General features: G+C 41.2%; 1 protein-coding gene across 3 annotated transcripts in view; it reads left to right on the top strand.

The window, feature by feature from the left end:
- Positions 1-22,899, top strand: part of TMEM255A (transmembrane protein 255A) — a 50,878-nt gene that overhangs the window by 7,458 nt on the left and 20,521 nt on the right. The window contains exons 3-7 of one of the 3 annotated variants that reach the window (XM_066357047.1): positions 8,727-8,789; positions 10,965-11,054; positions 16,237-16,305; positions 17,884-17,955; positions 18,364-18,452. In XM_066357047.1, the coding sequence (XP_066213144.1) occupies positions 8,727-8,789; positions 10,965-11,054; positions 16,237-16,305; positions 17,884-17,955; positions 18,364-18,452 (383 nt within the window). The remainder of the gene's footprint in view (positions 1-8,726; positions 8,790-10,964; positions 11,055-16,236; positions 16,306-17,883; positions 17,956-18,363; positions 18,453-22,899) is intronic. The other 2 variants (XM_066357048.1, XM_066357049.1) reach the window with 2 other exon arrangements.

Genomic DNA, 22,899 nt, shown 5'->3' with positions numbered 1-22,899 from the left:
GGAGTGAGAAGTATCAATTCATAGTTGCTTCACTTTAGTTGTTCATTGATTGCTTGTTGTATGTGCCTTGACTGGGCAAGCCAAGGATTTCGAACCGATGACTTCAGCATCCCAGGTTAACACTTTATCCACTGCACCACCACGGGCAAGGTGAAGTCAACAATAATTTTAATATCTTCATATTAATACTAACTAATGAATGATATACACATCACATGAAGTCTGTCATTAAAGAGTGGCTATAAATCCTTATTTCAAGTAGCCCACTAGATAATTATGAATATTTTAGCTGAGTTATTATCAAATATGCATTCACATCATTGTTTTTTAATGTCGATCTCACCATGTAGCTGACCAAAAGCTCACCCTTAGAGTTAGAGGTGTCAGCTTTATCATTTTCTTGTTTCTGGCTTATGCTTACATTATTATGGTCATCTTCAATTTGTAGTTTCTCAGCAAGAGTCTTTTCAAACCGCTTGTCCATTTTGTTGGGAATAATTTAGTTAAAACTAGTTAAGACAATCTGGGCACATGTAAAATGCCTCACCATCAACCCCTTGCTGTTTGGAACTTGCCTACCTCCCGAAGGATAGCTCACCTTGTCTGACATTCACACTGAGATGGGGCACCAGTGACAGTCTGTTTATTAAATATTTGTAGCACTTAATTCCTTTCTTATATTTTTAGATAAACAATAACCAGGAAATAAGAGTTCAAATGCTTTCCTTCCATACTTCAGTGGATCGTTTTACCCATCGTCAGAGTACCTGCAATCCATTTTGAAAACTGCTGCACCCTACATGCAAAACCTAACTTCATATCAAATCATCACGTTGTACACTTTATATATATATACATACTTTTCTTTATCGGTTGTATACTTTAGTAAAGCTGGGGGGAAAGAAAAGAAAACCTAAACAAAAACCTCATATGCTTCCACACATACTGCTGTTAAACCCCAAAACCTAACTGTAGACATTGGATCATGTTTTTAATATCAAATGATTTCCCAATTGTAATTGCTAGCCAGCAGAAAAAGAAATTTAGGATGGCTCAATTTTTAAAAAATTATTTTAGGATAGCAGAGGTCAAACATATCTGTTGTTATTGTGTTTCCTTTATTTCTTCTCTTTTTTTTCTTTTGAGAGTGGGGATTGCAGAGAAAAGCAAAGAGAGGGAAAAGGGTTAAAGATGGATGCCATTGACAAGCCAGCAGTGAGCTAGCCTGAGGTCTGTTGCCTCCGTAGCCAATTCCACAGTCAGCCTCCCCAGGAGCCCTAGCAAAGCTGGGACCTCAGGTGGACTGAACTCCCATGAGTTGAAGGCTGCCCACGGATGACCCTTTGCAGCTCCTGGGCCACCAGAGCTCCCCCTATTCAAGGGCAGATGTCCCACAGACACAGTGCGCTGTCCTCTGTTAAACATGTGATGTGAGAACTCACCCAGTCCACTTCCTGTGGTGAGGGATGAAAACCAGTCGTCAGCAGAATTGCATTTTATTTTTACACACAAGCAAGAGGAGTGGGGAGAGGAAAGGGGGGTAAGATTGCATTTTGGTGGCTTGGAAAAGCAATATATAGGGTCTGTGTGACTTTGTGTGCTTCAGGTAGCTGCATTTAATGAAATATTTCTAACTGATGAGCTAATAATGCTCAATCCAAGATACAGACTCTCCATGGGGGAGGGGCAAGGCATTTTCCATGTCATTTAAGAGTAGAAACTCCTATTCACAAATAGTGGCTATGAAACTTCTCTGTAAAATACCTGACTGCAGGTGGCTAGGTGGGAACACATTAACAAAGGAAGGAGGGTGCATGATTGTTGTTATTTGAGTATCTGATGTTCAGCTAGAGCTGCAAGGTGAAGCAGTGGGGGCACTGTGTCTGTGCACGTGCTTTTCACTAAAAGCTAATCTGGAAATGTTAATAAGAGAGCCATCCTTAACAGACAGTGTGCCCCCTAGTTTGACCTTTAAATTTTTGTTCTTATAGTTCCTGTAAATTTTTAAAATGAGTTTTAATTATAGAGAGTGAGAGGGAAGATTACAGATTGAAAAGCAGAAAAAATTCCATTTGAGTTTATAGGTCAGATTATGTTGTAACAGATATAATTACGACTCATATCTCTGAAAGAGTAAATGCCTGAGAATAAAGATTTGTTGAGGAATGAGACACTTCCACTAATTGAATAGTTTGGTTATTAGGGAGGTACTATATAAACTCCAAGCCAATAGTTTACCCACCTTGGCATGCATAAGAATGACCTGGTGAACATGTGGAAAACAAAGAGCTCCACTCCTTACCCCCTAAAGATCTTGATTTAGTAGGTCTGGGTGAGACTCAAGAACCTGAATTTTCCTTTCCTGAGCTAACCTTTGATTGCAAAAGTCTGACATGCTAAAACTGCATTTTAATAAACACCCCAGGGGAGTGTAATTCAGGTGGATCAGCAACCTCCTAGAAAACTAAAACACAATAAATAAAGTATGCTTATCAATAAAACCGGAATGAGCATAATTTGGCATTTTAAGATGCCACACTGTCAAATTGGTCACTTTAAGTATAAAATACCATTGTATAGAACTATGAAGAAATGTCAACTTATTTGGAATCCTGCTGTTTTCACTCTGGTTAAATGTGTTAACAATATATGAGAAGTTAAATTCAAAACAGACAAAGTAGGAAGCAGTTATTAGATGAAAAGAAAGCTTACCATACAATTCATTTTAATATTGAGATCTCAGGTATTTTAAAATATAATTGCATTTGAATAACCCTAAGTTATATGAAACTTTTCTGGGGCATATTTATTTTGCCAAAAAAGGTGTCCTTGTACAGTAAGGATCATTATAATAGATTGTTGGCTACTCTACCTGAGCTAGTGATATCATCACCCTAAGATACACATGTACACATGCATCTTTAAAAATATGCTCATCTCTACAAGCTGAATTGCATTTTTTTTAAAAAAAGTAAAACTCATAAAGACAAACAAACCAATTTAGGGTTTTTATTGTCCATAAATATTCAAGACATACTCCATTCCAAAAGAGTTCCAGGGAGCTTTCTACTCTGGAGGCCTTAAAAAACAAGAGCCTCAGTTGTACGAATCTGAAAAAGGCAGAGAAGAGATCCCATTCCTTCATTATAATTCTCTGACTTTAGATCTAGAAGAAGGAGGCCTCTAAATGTTTCCCAAGCAACCCACAAGATGGAGTTGGAGTTGGCCACTTGATCAGTGTGGAAAGCTTTTCATTCTTGAACCCTCTCTGCAGTTGTACTGATAGGGCCCACACCAACCTGGCAAAGAAACCAAGAGTTTTTGCCCCATTTCCCAGGGGATGTGGGATTTGTTAATTGACAATTATATTAGAGTTACCGAGTTATTTTCTATCTGGTAATAATTATATCAATTATACTAGAGTTACTTGAAAATTATATCAGGAGACAAGGACAACAGGGATTATTCAAAACAATCAATAGCCTAGAAATCCTCTTTAGGCCAGTGTGACATGAGCTTCACAGGTAAATACTCTTGCTAAATCCAACCAAGTTGGTTTTTGTTTTGTTGTTTTTTTTTGTATTTTTCTGAAGCTGGAAACGGGGATAGACAGTCAGACAGATTCCTGCATGTGCCCGACCGGGATCCACCCGGCACGCCCACCAGGGGGCGACGCTCTGCCCCTCCGGGGGTCACTCTGTCGTGACCCGGGCCATCCTTGCTCCAATGGAGCCTTGCTGCGGGAGGGGAAGAGAGAGACAGAGAGGAAGGAGAGGAGGAGGGGTGGAGAAGCAGATGGGTGCCTCTCCTGTGTGCCTTGGCCGGGAATTGAACCCGGGACCTCTGCACGCCAGGCTGACACTCTACCACTGAGCCAACCGGCCAGGGCCAAATCCAACCAAGTTTTGACTAACATGAATGTTCAGGAAATCTAAGAAGCTCTGGCTAGTGGGATTTGGTGGTTTTTTATGAATTAGGCAGAAATTTTGTCCACCTCTTGTTGAAGATATTTCTAAAATATAAGATCATTCTAAGATAAAGTTCCTACTTTAGTAAGTACATTTCAAAGATGAGGTTTGAATCTTGATTTGCTAGATAAGATATATAATACCAGAAGGTTCTAACCCTCATTGGATTCTTGTTGCCTCTTTTGTCATCTAAAGCCCTCCCTCTGAAGATGCCCTCAGCCTGGTCTTCCCTTGCTTCTCTTCTGCCAAAATTGTTAATTCACAGTCCCCTGAACATGACTTGCGCTTTTCTGCCTTGACGCTGTCACTCTCATTGTTCCCCTGGCCTGAACCATCCACCCTGCTTTCTTTTTCTGTTTATCTAAATGGTCTGTCCTGTCCCAACCTGAAGACACAGGAGGGACATTTCTGAGCTACAGTGTGGTGTCTACTGTCTTTTAACTCCCCGCCATAGATTCCTCCTACTCATGAGTCCTAGAAAATTCTCACATCCTGCTTTGTGGGATGTTGGGCTATATTCTCATTTAGCTTTGTTTATACAGATCCACAATCCCTTATCTGAACCCTTGGTTTGGGCCAGATGTGTTTGAGGATTTAGACTTTTTTTATTTTCAAAAATAATACCATGCATATAAGCATATGTTATCTAACATCCCCAATGGGGTTTTAAGAAATATCCCATAACTGAGCACCCTCATATTTCTAAAATAAACTGAATTTATACACTAAGTGGATAAAAATGATTTAAAAAAAAGAACTTTCATCAGTTTAAGGTCTGGTTTTGTCACCAAGTTAGTTACAAAAAACTCTTCTGGTTTTAACAGTTTTGTGGGTTTCAGTATTATGGAAAGGATTGTGGACCAGTTTATCTAATTATAGCTCCTGACGCTGAGTCTTATTGGTTCTGGTATAATACCCCATGCCACCTCCTGGCCTCCAAATCACAGATCCAACACAGTTTCTGCCACAAAGTAGGTGTCCAATTGATATGTGTTGAATAACGAATCTTTCTGATCTACAGCACTGGCTGTCTGGGGCAGTGGATGGAAATAAGCATAGAATATAGGGCCCAACCCCTCAAAAAGAGCCCTTGACTCTGACTTTGGTTTCTAATGATTTTTGTTTTTTCTTCTACATGTGGAGGGCAGCCAAAATAAAGTAAACTAGTTATTTGTTTAAGTAATAGGGAATCAAGATGGAAGTCCAAATCTCTGAATGTTCCATGAATCCATGCAGTTCTCAAGAGGTGACCACAGAGATTACCTTTCTGAGGCCTCAGGAGAAGCAACTGTTGATTAGAAGTAGCTTCACATTTTCAGGAAATGCTGTTGATTGTTTTCTTTTTCATTTTCAACCCCTCAGCTCTTCCTCAAATAGGACTTCTTACTTCATACCTACAGAGAACATCTTCCTTGGGGGCAGTTATGAAGGTCACTATTCTTACAAACACTGGCCACAAATGCAGCAAAGCATGGTTCCAAGTACCTTGGCTCTTAGTCAGGGACCTGCAGGCTAGTCCTGATCCTGCCAGTAACTTGCTGCAAGAAGGCGTATGTCCATACCATATAATTTTCTTGGCCTCCATTGTTTTTTCTGTCAAATGGAAATGATATGAGCTCCACCAAACTCTATAACAATGGTAGTCAACCAGGTCCCTACCGCCCACTAGTGAGCATTCCAGCTTTCATGGTGGGTGGTAGCAGAGCAACCAAAGTATAAATAAAAAGATAGCTTTAACTATAGTAAGTTGTTTTATAAAGATTTATTCTGCCAAATTTAGCAAAAATTCGACATAAAGTACTTGGTAAGTAATTATTATTATATGTTTTAACTTGCTGTAACTCTGCTTTATAAATTTAATAAAGTAAAGTTACTTCCCTACTTTATAAATCACCATTACTGTGGAACCAGTGGGCGGTTAGAAAATTTTACTACTAACAGAGATACAAAAGTGGGCAATAGGTATAAAAAGGTTGACTACCCCTGCTCTATAACATTACTGTGACCAAAATGGAGGGAAAGTGCTTCTCTAAATTACAATACTTTTCAAAGTTAAGGTAGTTTTAGTGAAACCAGTGAGTTCATCCACTTGTCATCCAGGTGAGTGAATTCTTCCAGCCAGGACTCAATAGATACGAGTTCTCTGCCTGGTGAATTCTACATATCCTTTGAGCTCATGTTACAAATGTCTTCTCTGTGGTGTCTTAGATCTGCAACATATTCAGCAGCCTCCTTTATGTAAGCCACACCCCTTACAGGCATACCTTGTTTTATGGAACTTTGCTTTATTGCACCTCACAGATGTTGTGTTTTATACAAATTGGAGGCAAGACCCTCCACCAGCAAATAGATTACTACTCACTTTACTGTGATACTTGCTTTATTAATGAGGAAACTGAAGCATAGAGTGGTTAAGGGACTAGCCGAAGGTCACAGTTTATAAGGAACAAATCCAGCGATATCATAACAAATGAATTGTTCTCTGCTTCAAAACACTCTGTTTATTCCTGTAAGTCCTTAACCCACAGCCTGTCTCTCCTTCACTAGATTGTGAGTTCCTGGAGTGCAGGGGTCATGTGTTCTTATTTATCTGGCAAAAGTACTCAGTGAATATTATACAATTAAATGAGTTGGAGTAGAACAGAATGGAATGAAAGCAAAGGGGAGGTAACTGAATGAAGTAACTGGCTGGTCTGGTATTTCCAGCCCCGGAGTGCCTTGTCTTGCCAGTCAATTCCATGAGGCTTCAGCCTACCTGCTCCGATCACTACCATTAGAGAACCACTTGAGAGTGCAGAAGTACGTAGTGTCTTTGCTTCTCATCTTAAGGCATACTGCTGTTGGCATTCAGGAGACATTCAGTGAATATCTGTAGAAACTGAACTCTTTAGTAAAAGGATATATTTTCCATGTAAGAAGCTACCTCCAAATTTTTCTTAATCTCCACAAGTGGCTCAGAGTGCCATAAACACAAACTACTCAATGGAGTTCTTCCTACAAAAAAAAGCTACAGAACATATTGGAGGGGAAGATGAGATAGAACATGACAGTCTATTATGAGACAGAGCAAATAAACCTAGAACTGCTCAAAAGTTAAATCTCTTTTAAAAGAGTAACAATAGCCATTAAAAATAATTAATATCTACTGAGTACTTACTGTGTGCCTGGCACTGTGCAAAGTTCATTGAATGTATTGTCCTGGTTAATCCTTATAAATGCCCTATAACATGGCCCCTATCATAGTCTCTGTTTTCTAGATAGGGAAAATGAGATTTAGAGAGGTCAATCAGCTTGTTCAACATCGTACATGAATAAGTGAAACATAAGCTGGGGTTAGAAGTCAAGCTAGTCTGATAACCAGGGTTTTCTTTATTTGTTTGTTTTGTTTTTATCTTTTTGTTATAACCAGGTTTTAATCAGTATACTTTGTGATAACACATTTTAATTACTTTTAAAGTAAGACCAGATAGGAGAAGACAGGTATAGTTTAACTTGTTGAGTAAGGTTGTTCTTGGTAGAGTCTTGGGTGGCGTGGGATCTCTATACCTTTATGCACTTCAGCTTCTACTTCCCAAAAGGATCTGCTGTCTAAATAGCCCAGCAGAATGAGTCTGTAAATTTGCATCCGTTCCTTCCCTTCATTCTCTTTTGTTCTCTCTTATTCTTGGGTTTCTGTTCAACCATGTAGTCCCCCTACAATTCCCCACCAAACTCCTGCTCAGATCATAGGTCCATTTTATTTCCAAGCCTAGGTACAAAGTTTGGGGCCTCGGACTGAAATAGATGCCCCTGTGAGCCAAGGTAAGGCTGCAGATGGAAACCCAGACCATTAGTGAGGCTAAAGAGATAATGTAATTACATTGCTGAACTTGTGTTAGGATTTATTGGTCCATTCTCACCACTTTTTACTTCTTTCATTTTCATTCCCATCAATAGCCATCGGTTAGTGATTGTTTTGAGCTGAGACTGGCAGACTTGGTCCACTAATGGCAGAACCGAGAGGAAAGTGGGATCTGCTGCAATGAGCCATCATCCCAGTCACTTAGACAGGGAAATTGCTTTTCAGGGTTTTACGCTGCCATTTCTGTTCACCCTTTAATGAATGCTTTCTGTCCATAAATGAAGCAGAGATGGAAGAAGAGGCGAATAAGTGCTAACATAAATTGCAGTGGGTCAACCACAAATACAGGCTTTCAAAAAAATAGTTATTTTTTTTTAAGTTTAGGTTAAGGTGCTTGCTGATTTCTAAAATACTTCCTGGGTTTTATTAGTATTCCAAATGCATCAAAAATTGCTATTTCAAATCTTTTATTTTATTTATTTGTTTGTTTATTTATTTATTATAATCCATGCATCAGACTGGAAGTCACTTTTTTAATAAAAAGATAAAGAGCAGAATATAATGTGTGCTTTTTACCATTATATGTGTCTTACTGATTCATCAGTCACATGCTAGGTAATGGATATTGAATGAGAAATAAGCAGGCTCTGAAAAGCTCTGGTTGACTTTGACATTTAGATTTTGGGCACATGCATTTCTTTTTAGGTATGATTCATATCTACAAGGAAAATTTGGCAAATAGTGGGAGAAATACTTTTATTGCACATACTTTATTTGTGTAAGTAAACACTGCATGTGGCTTTAGCATCTGTACCCCAGTTACTTTTCGTTATTCTGAATCATATCCGGGAACTGAATGACTGTGTGGTCAGGCTGACCATCTCCCTACATGCTATGTGTGCCATGTTGCTTTGCAGCTCGGCTTCGGATCATTCCTTGGAATCATCGGATCCAATCTTGTTGAGAACAAACGGCAGATGGTAAGTTTTCATTGCTATAGAATTAAGTTCTTCATCTGAAAGTTACACATTTCTTATGGTTGCCCAAACTGGGCCACAGAAGAAACTGCTACTTTGCCTTTTAGCTTAAGCCTCCAGGGAACTTATTTTTCAGTGACCCTGTTGTGTGGGACTTGTTCTCATCTTGTCTGATGCTCCCTTAGTGGACTAGCTAGTCCCTTAAGTCACAGGGATAGATTATTTTAGATCTTGCCCTTAACTTTCCTCCTCACTCCCAAAGGAATGCCCAAGCCTATTTCATTAGACTATTGTTTTTGCCTACAAGGCTTTTGCTTCTGTGATTTTCGTTGCCTCAGCCCTGGATTATTGGTGACTCTCATATTTTCCTCTCTGATGCATAATCTTTAAACAGGGTGTTTCATGTAAGTTTTCACAGGGTGTCTCCACTTTTTAGGAGACTATAATATAGGGTACTTTGATTAAGAAAACAAATATATTTGGGGCATATAGAAGACAAAATAAAATTATGTAGCCCTAAAATATATATTTCCATTACCCATTGTTGAAAGCTAAGCATGTTGTAAGTCTTAAAGGGGGGATGAGCATAAATAACAAGAGGTAAAACTTAGAAAGTTCTATGTCTTAATAGGGGCTTACAAGGGCAAGCTGCTGAATTTTCCTGGTTCAGTCTGCTGAGAAAGCTTCCTAGAGGGCAGAAGAAGATACAGACCGAATTGCAAGCATATTGCAGTTTTATAGGGCTTGTAAATCAAGATGACCAATGAGTGGTCAGATGGTGGACTGATTAGACTTTCCCAGTATAAATCTCTGTGGCATCTTGACTTTGATAATGGGGTCTCTTTAACAGCAAGTTTAATCAGATAATGTAATATCCCCAGGGACAGAGAACTCTAACCATATGTTCTCCTCCAGCAATGTGGGAAATCACCCTCAGGGGAGTTCTAATAGTTCTCTTCTTCCATTTCACCTGGACTCCACCCTGTCAGTTGTGTTTGCACTTTGGACTTAAATTATTCAAAATAATAAGGGAGTTTTAGTTGTACAGCTGATCATAGCATAGCTAATAATGCCAATTTCATGACATTGTTCATCCATTATTTACCAATCTTTTATAGTGCTGTGAAGTGAGATTTATGGAGAGAGGTTTCTGAACAACTCCTAAGGGAAATAAGTGCTTCCTCCTAACTGTTGAGGTGGGAGAAACAAGGTGGTATTGACTTTGATTCCCCTTTCTCCCTGGAGAGCTGCTTATGCCGTGCTAGTTCCCCATCTTTTCCCTCAAACACCTCAAGGAAGAAAAGCACTGAGTGTGTCTAGTTTGAGGGTCAACATGGGCAGATGGTGGGCTCAGGCAGCACCTATTCGTGCCCCTGAGAACACCTTGAAACACCTACCCCCATGTTGAGTAGCATCACTCTTGTAATGGAAGACTAATTATTAGGAACACTTCTGTTCTCTAACATGGTCAGAGAATAGGGCATTCTGGTTCAAGAAAAAATTTTTCTTACTTGAAATTTTTCATAAGTACCACACAGAGTCAATCAGTTTCAGAGTTCAACCCTTGTAAAAAAAATCTTTGACATTTAAGTCTTAAGTAGAATGTTCTCTTTCTCCAATGATACAGAAGTCCATGTAGGGTTATGCAGGGCCTCTGAATTATTCCTGTATTCATCAGTGCCGCTATGAGAGGTTGGGAAAAACACTGGACGAGAAGTTGGTGGGCACGAGACTCTTCCGTGGATCAGAAGGTGATCCTGGGCACACACACCACTTCTCCTCTCTGAGCGTCCAATTTCACAATAAATAAAATAGAGGGTTAGACTACATGATGTGAAAGGTCTAACGTTTTTCTGAGTCTGAGAATAGAAGAGTCACATAGTCAAATTCCTCCATGGATAGCATGCTGGATACCAGCAAGCCTCCTCTTCATTTGGTGCTTATAGACTCACAGAGTAAAATTCTTAGTTTTCCCTGAAAATGTAAACAGTACTTCAATGGCCTCTTCTCTGCCTCTCCCTTCCTCGGCTCCCACTCATCCTACATGACTGCAAAGAACATCCTCATGGGGTGGCAAGCTAGAGGTTTGCTTTGGCTGGCAATCTCCTGGGGATCACCTAGTCTCCAGAAGCAGCAAGACTGGAAAGCTAATACATTTTTGTTTTGTTCCCTCTGCAGCTGGTGGCTTCTATCGTCTTCATCAGCTTTGGTGTGATTGCAGCTTTTTGTTGTGCCATAGTCGACGGGGTCTTTGCTGCCAGACACATTGTGAGTATTTTTAGTCCGGGGTTAAAGTAAGTGTACCCTACAAAAAGGCTTCAGTGAGTCTGTGTTGGATGTATGCTGAGTGTCATGAGGGGAACAGAAGGAGAAGACAGGATCTCTGCCTCAAGGAGGTGACAGTCAAGATGAGGACACCCACGTACACATAAGCATCTAGAGAACTGGTTCTAGCTGAGGGTACAGACTCTAAGTGCCAGGGTGGTTTATCTTGGACTTCAGAGGTCAGGGAAGGCCTCCCAATGGTGGTGGGGTTGGGGCTATGCTTTTGACATGTGGGTGAGCTTTGGAAAGGCAAAGACAAGGGCACTGGGACCAAGGGAATGGCCTGAAACTTATTTTGGTAGTGAGGAGGTAGGGAGAGAGGAGCGGCAAATCACATTACTTCCTAAGAGACTTGAAGTTTTCAATAGATGGCTTCTTTTTCCTTCCACAGCAACAAGAGCAGACCATGAGGACATAGTCACCTTTAATCAGATGCTTGAACTTTGCTATCCTTACAGCAGTGGTTGGAAAATAGAGATGTGATTGAGGTCTAGGGAAATCCTTAGAAATGGAAGCCTTCACTCAGAGCCCAGTCCTGCTGTTAAGGTGCCAAATGCTTCCTACTATGAAGAATCTGCTTCAAGAAAGGACAGCTTATTCCTGAAACCCACTCCTGTGCTCATTCTCTGGGGAAGCCTGGGATTCAGGGCATTTCCACATGGCTCTCTCCAAGAGCCTTCACCCCTTTTCCAGCACTTTCTATTTCATAGTATTACAGACATCTGACCTAGGGCCAACTTCTCCATTAAGCACAATAGGCACAGTGCTTCCAGGGTCTCATAAAAATATTATCATTTCTTTTCAAATCAGAAGAAAACGATGCAAAAGAATGTTTTTACATATACTATAAATATATATGTTAATGTAGTCATAAGATATAATTAAAATAAATAAAATATAATTTTCAATATTTTTTAATGGAGGAAAGGACCCACAAAGGCAAAAGTGCCTAAATTCCTGGGAAGTCATCATTGTAGTTCTGATCTGTCCCACAAACAAAAATCAAGCCACAGGAAAGTCCTGAGCCCCCACAACAAACTCAGATACTCATTTGATTACACCTGAACCAACATCAAAAATGCAAACATCTCATGAACTAGTTGGAAATTTTTTTGTTTTTGTAAAATAATCGAATTGGAGCAAAATTATATTATCTTTTTTTGTTTTTGTAAAATAATCGAATTGGAGCAAAATTATATTATCAGACTCTTCTATGGATCAATGATATTTAATTCCATTTCAGTCATTGCCTAATACTACAGGTCATCCTGAGGGAGTGCCATAAGTACGGTTGGATCTGGCAAACCATGATTTGCAACATTATTATTTCAATTTAAACTTGTTCTTGCACTCCCCCCCCCCCAGATATAAGTCCTTCCTTTGCCAAGATTAGAGGAACTCGTGTGGTGAGTGCTGCCACCCAAGCAGCCTCAGAAATTACATCTCAGGAGATAATTTCTGGGGAGGGGTAAAAGAAAAAGGTGGTAGAGAGAGACCCTCTGCCCAACTTTCTTTCAGGGCCAGGAATATAAATGTAGGCCATTTTATCAGACCCATTCCTTCTGATTTTAGCTGAGAACAAGTCATCTTGTTCTTCATCTTTTTCTTCTTAAAAAAGACAAATGAGCCCTTGCCAAGTAGCTCAGTTGGCTGGAGTGCTGTCTTGATGCTCCGGAGTTGTGGGTTCAGTCCCCGGTGAGGGCACGACCAGAAGTCAACCAAGGGCTGCATAGACGGGTGGAGCAATAAAGCAGTTTTTCTCTTCCTCTCCTCCTTCTTTCTCTAAAATCAATCAATAAATAAAAAATTTTAAAGAGGCAGATGATACGTCAGGAGCTTACAACATCCACAATCCTACCGCCCTAATATATCAGTTGTTATCATTTTGGCATATTACCCTCAGAACACATCTCTATTTTTGAAGTATGGTTGCAGTCATAGTATGCATACTATTTTGTCCTCAGCACGAGCCATCTTGATAACAATAATGACATGTTTTTGTGTACTGCATTTAGCTTTTCATTGTGCCTTCAAATCTATTATCTCATTTGAGACCCACAGCAATCTTGTGAGGTATGCAGCACAGTCATTATTATCCCCATTTGACAAGCAGTATTCACTCTGAGGCAGTCTCCATGGCAACATAGGCCTAGTGGCCAAGAAGCCTGAAGTAGATTTTGATGGCATCATGAGCTAAAATGGCTTCCTCCATTTCCTTCCTCCTCTCACTTTTACTTTTTTAAATGTCTTTATTGAGATGTGGTTTGCACCCCATATAATTCACTCATTTAAAATGTAGAATTCAGTGGCTTTTATATTTTCACAGTTATGTGCAAACTATCACCACGTAAATTTTAGAAGATTTTTATCAGCCTCAAAAGAAACCCCATACATACTCTTTAGTTATCACCTCCCGATCCCTTATTCTCCCCAGTCCTATGCAACCACTAATCTCCTTTCTCTATAAATTTCCCTATCTTAATTAGTATCTCATAGTAATATAATCACATAATATGTGGTATTTTGTGACCTGAATTTTCACTTAGTATAATATTTTCAAGGTTCACCCATGTTATAACATGTATCAGTGTTTCATTTCTTTTTATGGGCTAATAATATTCCATTGTGTGGATATGTGGATGTACTGCATTTTGTTTTGTCCAGCTGATGGACATTTAGGTTGTTTCTACTATTTGGCTATTATGACTAATGCTGCTATAAATATCCATGTACTATTTTCTCTATGGACATATGTTTTCATTTTCCTTGTCTATACAGCTAGGAATGGAATTGTTGAGTCATGTGATAACAACATTTAACCTTTTGAGGAACTACCAGACAGGTTTCCAAAGTGGCTGTGCCATTTTTTTACATTTCCACTGGAAGTGTATGAGTGTTCTAGTTTCTCCAAATCCTTGTCAACTTTTGTTATTATCTGACTTTTTAATTTTAGCCATCTGGGTAGGTTAGTGGGTATGAAGTGGTACCTGATTGTATGTTTGATTTGTTTTCCACTGAAACTCTTTAACGTTTTTGATTACTGGCCTCAGGCAAAGGCAATGGGAGAAAATCTAAGTTACATTTACTAGAAGTTCCCTCTAATGACACCCACCTTCCTCTGACGCCAGGCCGTGTGTACCTCCTGCAGTTAGTGTCCTAAAGTAATAGCTCACTTGACTCAGGGGTTTGGGGTAAGGCTGGATACATCTTTAAGAAAACCTTTGTGCTTCCACTGTACCTGTCCCAAGACATCTGGAGACTATTGAGGAAGGAGGCTTTATTAATCTATGGTAATATTTGTTGACCAGTTTAAATTAAAGACACATTTTGACCCTAGCACTGCTTTGGTGGGTGAGAACCAGCTTTTCCTTTTTTCAAAGCCCTTTAATATCATCTTGTCCTGTCTTTTGGCTTGGGAGCATAAGAACTTCTCAAGACCTACTTTCCTACATACCCCTTTAAATATTTCTTGTTCCTTCTCTCTTATCTCCTACTTCTTTCTTTTCCCCTCCCCTAATATAGCCATTAACTAGATGGGAAAGTCACTTTACCTTTTTGTGCCACCGCCTCTCCTCCTCCAAATGTATGTAAGAGTATCCTACCTCTCAGGGTAAGTATGAGGACAATACCAAAGTCCTGGGTGTCAACATGCCTAAAAGGGCTTGGTGCAGAGTAGACACTCATCATAAAGCAATTCTGTTTCCATCTCTTCATTCCAGAGTCTGTGGCCCTTCAAGTTAGGAAGGTTGCTGAGCTCTGGCTGAGTGACCTTTTCTTACCTCTCAGTTACATGCTCTTGTTCCCCCTCTGGGGTCTCAATGCAGAATAACAGAATGGGCAACCATCACACATATCTATTTTCATTTAGGGAAGTAGGTAGCTAAATGCTTTGTGCAGAACCAGGTGGTCAGGAGAGCTGAGACCAGCACATCAAACCTTCCCTTCTGCAGGATAATAATGATGTGACTTCTGCCATTACCCAAACATGGGAAATAAACCCTGGGTGTGAACATGAGAACCCTCTTTCCTTTCCATCCTGACTCCAGGCTAAGGCAAACAGGACAATGTACTTTAAGGACATTGAGCAGCCAGGAGGTTCGTATAGAAAGAGCTGATGGAAAACCCTAGGTCCTCGATGGGACTGCAAGCTAGGAGGCAGGAAGCACTTGGGTGTCAGGAACAAGAGACGCTGAATCACATCTGTGAGAAAAAGCAACCACCAGGATCATTGGAAATGGTGAGAGAAGTGAGGGCAGATCAGGGAACAATTGGTTAACTCCCTCTGCCAGGGTGCTTTGGTCAAAACCCTAAGGTCAGCTTGTATAAACTGATTGTCCTTTCCCAATCTGTATTGGCGTAAGGCCCCTACCACTCAGGGGATGTGTAATGTCACCCCGAAACTGAACAACATTCCCTGCCTGCAAGATTCCAGGCAGCATTGGACTGTGCTGTCTATTCTGTGCCAACCCCAGCCCCTGCACCCTGTGCCTGAGGGCTCCCTTACCAGGAAGCTGGCCAAACCAGTGGGGTAAGTCAGCTCTTCTAGAGACCTGTATTAGTTTTCTGGGCTTTAGCAGTATTTTTGGAGTTCACTTTCTTTATCTAATTTGTATAATTGAGTGAAAATGTTTCATATTTCATTTGAGTTAAAATCTCAGTAGCTGCCAATCTCCCTGTGGTTTGCTCCCTGAGCTCTTCAATTTGGAAAAACTGTGGCCATGACAGTAGTGAGTACTTGTCAGCTAGTCTTGATCCTGTTCTCAGGTGAGAATGAGACCTCATTATGACAGCTGCTCCCAACCCCTTTGGGATTGTGATGTTACAATAACCTGTAGTTTTAAAACTTGTTCCCTGGGGACTCTTTGCAAGAAGACAAAGACTAGATATAAAAGAAAACCAGGGAGGAAATTTCCATAAACTCATTTCTCAATCAGTTGGTCCAGTAGAAAGTAATTATTAGGACATTTTTATCTGGTCCTCACATTATCAGGCTTCTTAGATGAGCAGCTGTCTTCTCTGGTGTGTGTGTGTGCGTGTGTGTGTTCACATCCTTTATTACCAATCAGCATTTGCTGCTTCATTTTCCAAAGCCAAAACCCCTTTGGTTTGGTGTTTCCCTTTCCAGGATCTGAAACCACTCTACGCTAACCGGTGCCACTATGTCCCCAAGACATCCCAGAAGGAAGCTGAGGAGGTGAGCCAGAATGAGGCTATATGTCTTACCTTTTGGGAAAGTCTCCTGTTCTGCCTAAAACCTTTTCTTTTACTCCTTTCCAGAGGCCCAAGTCTGGCTGCTAGATATATGTAGTCAGTTTCCTTGGTGGATCAGAGCAAAGGGCTAATGAGCCCATGGTCATAGGTTGGAGCCTCAGGAGGCCTAAGCAGATTTACTTTGTTTTGTGGCCACAGGGTGCCCCTCTGATCCTGAACGCAGCCTCTCAGTGTGTGGCTTTGATTCCAACAGGAACAGATGAGAGTATAGAGGCCAAAGGGCAGGGTCCTCTCCATCGCTATGGATAATGGTTCAGTTGCCTATGGTTAAAGTGCCTAAGATGGAAGAAAAGCAGAAGCCCCACCAAGGCACTAGGCCTAAACTAATGGGCAGAGCTTGATTCCTCCCCGCACACAAGAGGTCAGGAAGCCAAATGAGGGTGATTGAGAGGCCTTTTTCTCTTGGAGGCACTGAGTAGGGCTAGACTACTGGCCTGGCCCTTCTCATAACACCCCTCAGAGGCCAGTCTGATAATGCTTGAGTGGGTGCATGAGAGTATCTCTCTCCTGCCCCACACATGTCTCCTCATGTTCCAAGTCCCTTCATACAGAACTAGAGGTGGTGGGCAGTGAGATGAAGCATGTCTCTAGGTCACTTTTGGAGAGCTTTCATTTCAGTACACAATAGCTACCTCCCTCCAAGCTGGAGATCACTTTCATAGGAAATGCTACTATGTGCTTCTAGTAACCTTGATAATTTGGTTCTGTGTTAAACCTCAAATTGAAAGGCAGTTCCCTCCCACCCGAGAATAGTTAGAAAATTTTAAACATGTGATTCAGAGAAAAGAGAAGCAAGTAGATATAAAATGGCCACTGCATTGTACAACTTCAGGGGAAGCCATTCTATATAAAATATACAGTGGTACCTTGATATATGAGTTTAATTCATTCTGTAACCGAGCTCGGAAGTCAGTCAACTTGTATATCAAACTACCGATACTGGACCAGTGCGCCAACGCGCCAACTAGTGGCAGCTTCCCGAATCACGATTCGTATCTTTGCAGTTAGGCAAAGTGATGGCCCTCCTCCCAAGGCATCAGGGCAAATAGCTTTGTTTATGGCCCTGCCATCCACTTGCCTCCTTTTTCTTTCCCCAATCACAAATTTACCATTTTTTCCTAACCTTGGGTTAGAAAGGAGGAGTAGAAATGTGTATGCTTATCAGAAGGGCAGTGAACATTTGGATAAAAGACCCAATATAAGAAAGAATGCTCATTTACTATGAATATTCTCTATAACACAACAAAACAAATTTACAAGCACTTCATTGCATCCATACGGGGGAGGGAACCTGGAAAATTTCTTACCAACAAGATGGTAAATGGAAATTAATCTTTAAAACTTTTTGTTAACTCAAGATGTGTAAAGTGCCATTGTTCTTCTCTTGATTTCGTCGTGATTGCTTTTTTGTGTTAACTTGGTGACTGTTAAAATATTAATAATGACTTCCATAAGCTCACTGGTAACCCTGGTCCCCCTAACCCTATTTTTCCTATGTAAGGTCATAAGTTCCTCAACCAAAAATTCTCCTTCCGCGAGGGTTATGAGGAACCTTACCCAGGCAGCTACAGAGGTACCACTGTACTTCAGAGTGCATGTGACAGCCCCTCTGTCTTCTTCCCATCTGGTCCCCTTTCCTCCTCTCTCTTGATATGCCTTCCCCTCGTATCCTCATTTCCTACCGTCCATTTGTTTTTCTGTCCATCTTTCCATCTATCCTTCTTCCTCTCCATCTCCACCCTTCAGGGATGGGGCACTTAGGGCTGTGGTGGAGGCTGGATGAAATTCCAACTATACAGTGACTTGCCTCAGGTACGATTCAGCCAGCCCCCTGCCCGGCTCCAAGACTCCCATGTGTTGGTGTGTTCATTTCACAGCCATCTTTACCGTCTCCATTAGTTGCTAACTCACATTTCCAATCCCAGAGGGTCCTGCTTACCGTGCAATGTCAGCTAATCTCCTCACTGTTGTGTGTCCTCAGGTGAACTGTCCTCACCTCAGCCGTGGATTGTGCCCACCTCGCATCCGGGGCAACACCTGCTTCTGCTGTGACCTCTACAACTGTGGCAGGTAACAGCACAGCTCCCAGGCACAGGAATAATGGTTTGATCACAATGGATAGTAGAAGGGTTAGGGTGGGAAAAGGGTATGCCATAAGGATCAGAGAAGTAGAACACACTGGTCGGCCAACAGATTTCAGCTCACATGCCTTCTCTGTGCTATGGAAACACAATTTCTACTGTCCCTCAAACCCACAGATCTTTGACCTCAGGAGCAATGAGGTTTTAATACAAAACATAGATTATATCATTTAGCCTTGTGCCAGGCACCATGTGAAGTGTTTATAAATATTTGATCTGATTTAATTATTGTCTATGACGTCTGTAGAATTATTACTCCATTTTGCAGATGATGAGATGAGGCTCAGAGGAAATGAATAGCTAGCCCAAGGTCACACAGAACTTGAAAATGGTAGAGATAAGGTTCCAACACAGTTCTAAGTCCTAATTCAACAAGACTGACAAGTCATTATTGAACATTTTCTCAGTGCCTGATCCTGTTCTAGATACTGGAGAGTCAGCAGCAAACAAAACAAAAATCTTGCCCGTTTGGAGCTTATATTTTATTTGGGAAGACAGTCAATAAACTTATGAATATAGATATAACATGTCAACTGTTGATCCGAGCTCTGAAAAAAATAACGATGTAGGAGAAGCAGCTAGATAGTGACAGGAGGGGAATGTGTGTGCTGTGTTAGATGGAGTATCCAGGGAAAGTCTCTTTGAAGAGTGACATTTGTACAGATATCTAAGTAATGTGAGAAGGCAACAAAAGTAGATATCTGGGGGGAAAGAGTATTTCAAATAAAGGGCACTGAAAGCGCAAAGGCCCTGGGGCAGGAGTAGACTTGGTGCTAGTTCTACTACAACCCTTCTGGCTCTCTGCTTTCCAACTGTGAAAATATTATTTATTCTTTTTTTGCCAAACATACTTAGGAGATAGGAATACAGAGAGTACTGCTGAGGAGCTCACAGCCTAGTAGGGAAGATAGACATGTGGACAGTTGATTGCAATATAGTGTGATAAGTGTGGTGAGGAATCAGTGGATATACTGGGGACACTGGCAACCCAAATGACTAAAAGTCAGAGTTGCTGGGCAGACATGTTAAGGAGGAGTTGATGTGGGAGCTGAGACTTAAACGATAAGTAGGGAGTTAGGAAACAAACCAAAAGGGGGTGGATGTGAGGAGAGTATTCCCAGGAGTTGCGGGGGTAGCATAGTTATACAAGGGGGTAGGAGGTAAGGACAGAATTGTAGTGACAGGTCAAATTATGGAGAGTTCCTTGGCCAGAAGAATGCCTTTGGACTTGACGTTTTAAACAATTGGAAATCTTTGAAAGGTATTTAGCATGGAAGATGGATTTGAATGCTTAGAGAGGAGGCAGTAAGGGGGGCACTGCAAGAGTTTAGGCCAAAGAGAATGGAGTTGGAGACAATAGAAAGCAAATAATACTTTCAAGAGCAATTAGAAAGTGAAATTGACAGGAATGCATACTGGAAAGAAATAAGAGCATAAGTGAATAGCCCTGCCTGTGGGGTGTGTCAGCCAATGTCTGCCCACACATATATTTTCTCTAGCCTCTCAGCGTAGGAGTGCTGAGACCAAGAATGGGAGGGAGGATGGGAGGAGCTGGCAGAAGGGGCTTGAATGGAGCTACCTCCAGAGAGTGAGATGGATGCAATCCCCCTCCTCACTCACATTCCCTACTCTCAGTATGGTGAGGCAGTTCTCTGTGTTGAGGATTAAGACTGGACAGACTGATAGACTGGAGGCAAGGAGGAGAACAGAGGAACTCACATCAACCCTTTACCTTCTTCACCAGCACCAGTCTCGTTTCGTTAAAAGGTTTGGCAAAGGAAAAGAAACTTAAAGAGTCAAATGAGGTTTGGGGATTATCTGGGACGTTAAATTATTCATGTTATAATAACACTAACACTTGTAAAGGACTTCCCTCCTAGCAGCAGTGATTGAAGGCTGGCTATAATTGTACTTCCTGAGCCCATCCTTCCAAAAATGATCAAAGGAATGTAAAATGGGTCCCAGAGGAATTGAGGTCCTTTTACTATCTTTCCTCTTTCCTCTCCTTATCCTTTTCTCCCCTGCTCTGCCCTTCCCTCTCTTTTTCCCTCCTCCTCCTTCTTGACAGCCTCTTCCCTTCTCCTTCGTGCTCCCCTTTGCTTCCTGGCTTCGTGTGCTCCTGGAGTGAGAGCTGGGAGCCGGCCAGAATGGGGCCTGAGATCTGAGGAGACACGAGGCCCACCAAGGAGGCTGAGAAGTGATTCCCTGCAGGCGCACCTTTCTATCTGTAATTAGGTGTATTTCTGACAAAGGTTTGAGTAAACTAAATCCTACTTTAAATTCCATTTAGCTGAGACTTTAGGAGAACTTTTTTAAAAGTGGAGAACCAAGCCCAGTTAATCTTTCTGTCAATCTGAACTTCATAATAACTGATTTTCTAATTTTCTTAAAGCAAGTTATGCCAGCATTATCTTCAAGGCTCTAAAGGAATTTTATGAAGATCTGTGCTGAACTCTGGACTCCCTAAAGGCAGTGAACATAACTTCATTTCACCAATATCTTCAGGCCCCAGCACAGGACCAGGCATGAGTAAAGACCTGATGGAAAAGGAGTGATATTTGTTAAAAAGGAACAAAGACAGGGACATCCTTTCATCAGGAAAAGAAAATATGGGACTAGGCAACTAAGAAGGGTCATGGAGACACTGCTCTTAAAGATTTTCAAACATGGAAATAGTTTTCACCTACCTGATGCCTGGTGACCAGCCCCTGGCAGCAGTCAAGGCCTTCCAAAGTCTGTTGTGCTAAGAATCCCAGGACAGGCCACTAGAAAAGCAGTTAGTAAGCTCTTCATTAGAAAACCATCTCACTAGGTCATAAACCAAAGCCATGAGACTTAAGTGGCAATGATCCTGCAATAGAGAAAAAAGTTTTTACCTTGACCCAAGGCTTTTTCCAGCCAGTGCCGAAGAGACCTAAACTCCAGGCCTAAATATAGCTAGCCACAAACATTCTGAGCCTCAGAGACTTTAATTTTGCCAAATGTTTATTTGTTTTCCTCACATGAAGCCTATTTTTAATCAATTGCCAGCTCCTCCAGTTCATTTCCTGGAAAGGAGGCCAAGAAAAAAAAAGTGGAAATGAACACATCAGGCAGTCATTTATACAGTGCTATGGAAACACAATTTCTACTGTCCCTGAAACCCACAGATCTATGACCTCAGGGGCAGTGAGGTTTTAATATAAAACATAGATTATTTCAGTTAGCCTTGTGCAGGAAGGTGGCTTTTTCTAGGACAGAGCTCCTCAGCAGCAGCCCTTCAGAGTACTTACTCAGCTTTGGAGAGGTCAAGTCAATATCATTGGTTCTTCAGTATAGAACCTAAGGAAATAGGGTTGGTTTGTTAATCGCTTCAGCTGGTAATAAAGTTAAAGACAATAGCTTATTTTTATTCACTTCTTTATTTGACAAACTTTTATTGAGCTCCTACTGTGTGCCAGGGACTGTTCTAGAAAAGTACCTATCAAGAAAACATACTTATGCCATTGAGGAACTCAATTTACCTGGGAGATTGTGGGACAGGGGCAGGAGATAGGCAGAATTTACGCAGTGTAACAGAGATGCACAGAGGCTGCCCATGTCATTGCCTGTCCATGAAGAGCTGGCAAATAGGCCTGCCCCGTGGTGGCATACTAGATAGAGCACTGACCTGGAATGCTGAGGTCACCCGTTCAGAATCCCTGGTCAAGGCACACACGAGAAGCAACTACAAGTTGATGCTTCCTGCTCCTCCCTCCTCTTTTCTCTCTCCTGTGCTTTCTAAAATCAATCAAAAAAACTTCTTAAAAAGTAAACAAGCAACAAAAATGTTTAAAAATAAAAGAGTTGGCTAATGGTTCCAGGCCCTTATCAAAGAGCAGAAGCATGCCCTTCTGCCTTATCCAAGATCTGTTGCCTCCTACTTAGTTAAATGGGGTCTGAAACACAGAGAGGTTATCTATTTCTCCAGGCATACCCAGCAAATTGAGAGCAAGGGGATGCGAGCTCATATTGGGTAATCACTCTGATGATTGATGCAATGGTGAGTCTTTGAACTCAGTTATTCATTCACCAAGTACCTATTGATAATCTATAACATTTCTACCACTGTGCAAAGCAGTGAGGGTGACACAAATGTAGGTAAAAGATGGCCCTTGTCCTCAAGAGGTTGTTACAATTTAGACAAAGTCATCATGTCCACCTTGACCTTGGTTGTAGCTTCAGTAGCCAGCACAGTATTCAGTACTGAGTAGGTTCTCAATAAACATTGGATTAAATGAATAACTGAGTTATTGACATATGCAAAGCATCAAACTAAGAAAAAAAATGACTCTCTGAGGCTATGGGGAGTCCAGGGGAAAAGCTAGTGAATAGGCAACTGGGGTCCTTGAATAAGG

Source organism: Saccopteryx leptura, chromosome X, assembly GCF_036850995.1.
Source record: "Saccopteryx leptura isolate mSacLep1 chromosome X, mSacLep1_pri_phased_curated, whole genome shotgun sequence".
Lineage (NCBI taxonomy): Eukaryota > Metazoa > Chordata > Mammalia > Chiroptera > Emballonuridae > Saccopteryx > Saccopteryx leptura.
This window is presented reverse-complemented; position numbering and strand designations above follow the sequence as displayed.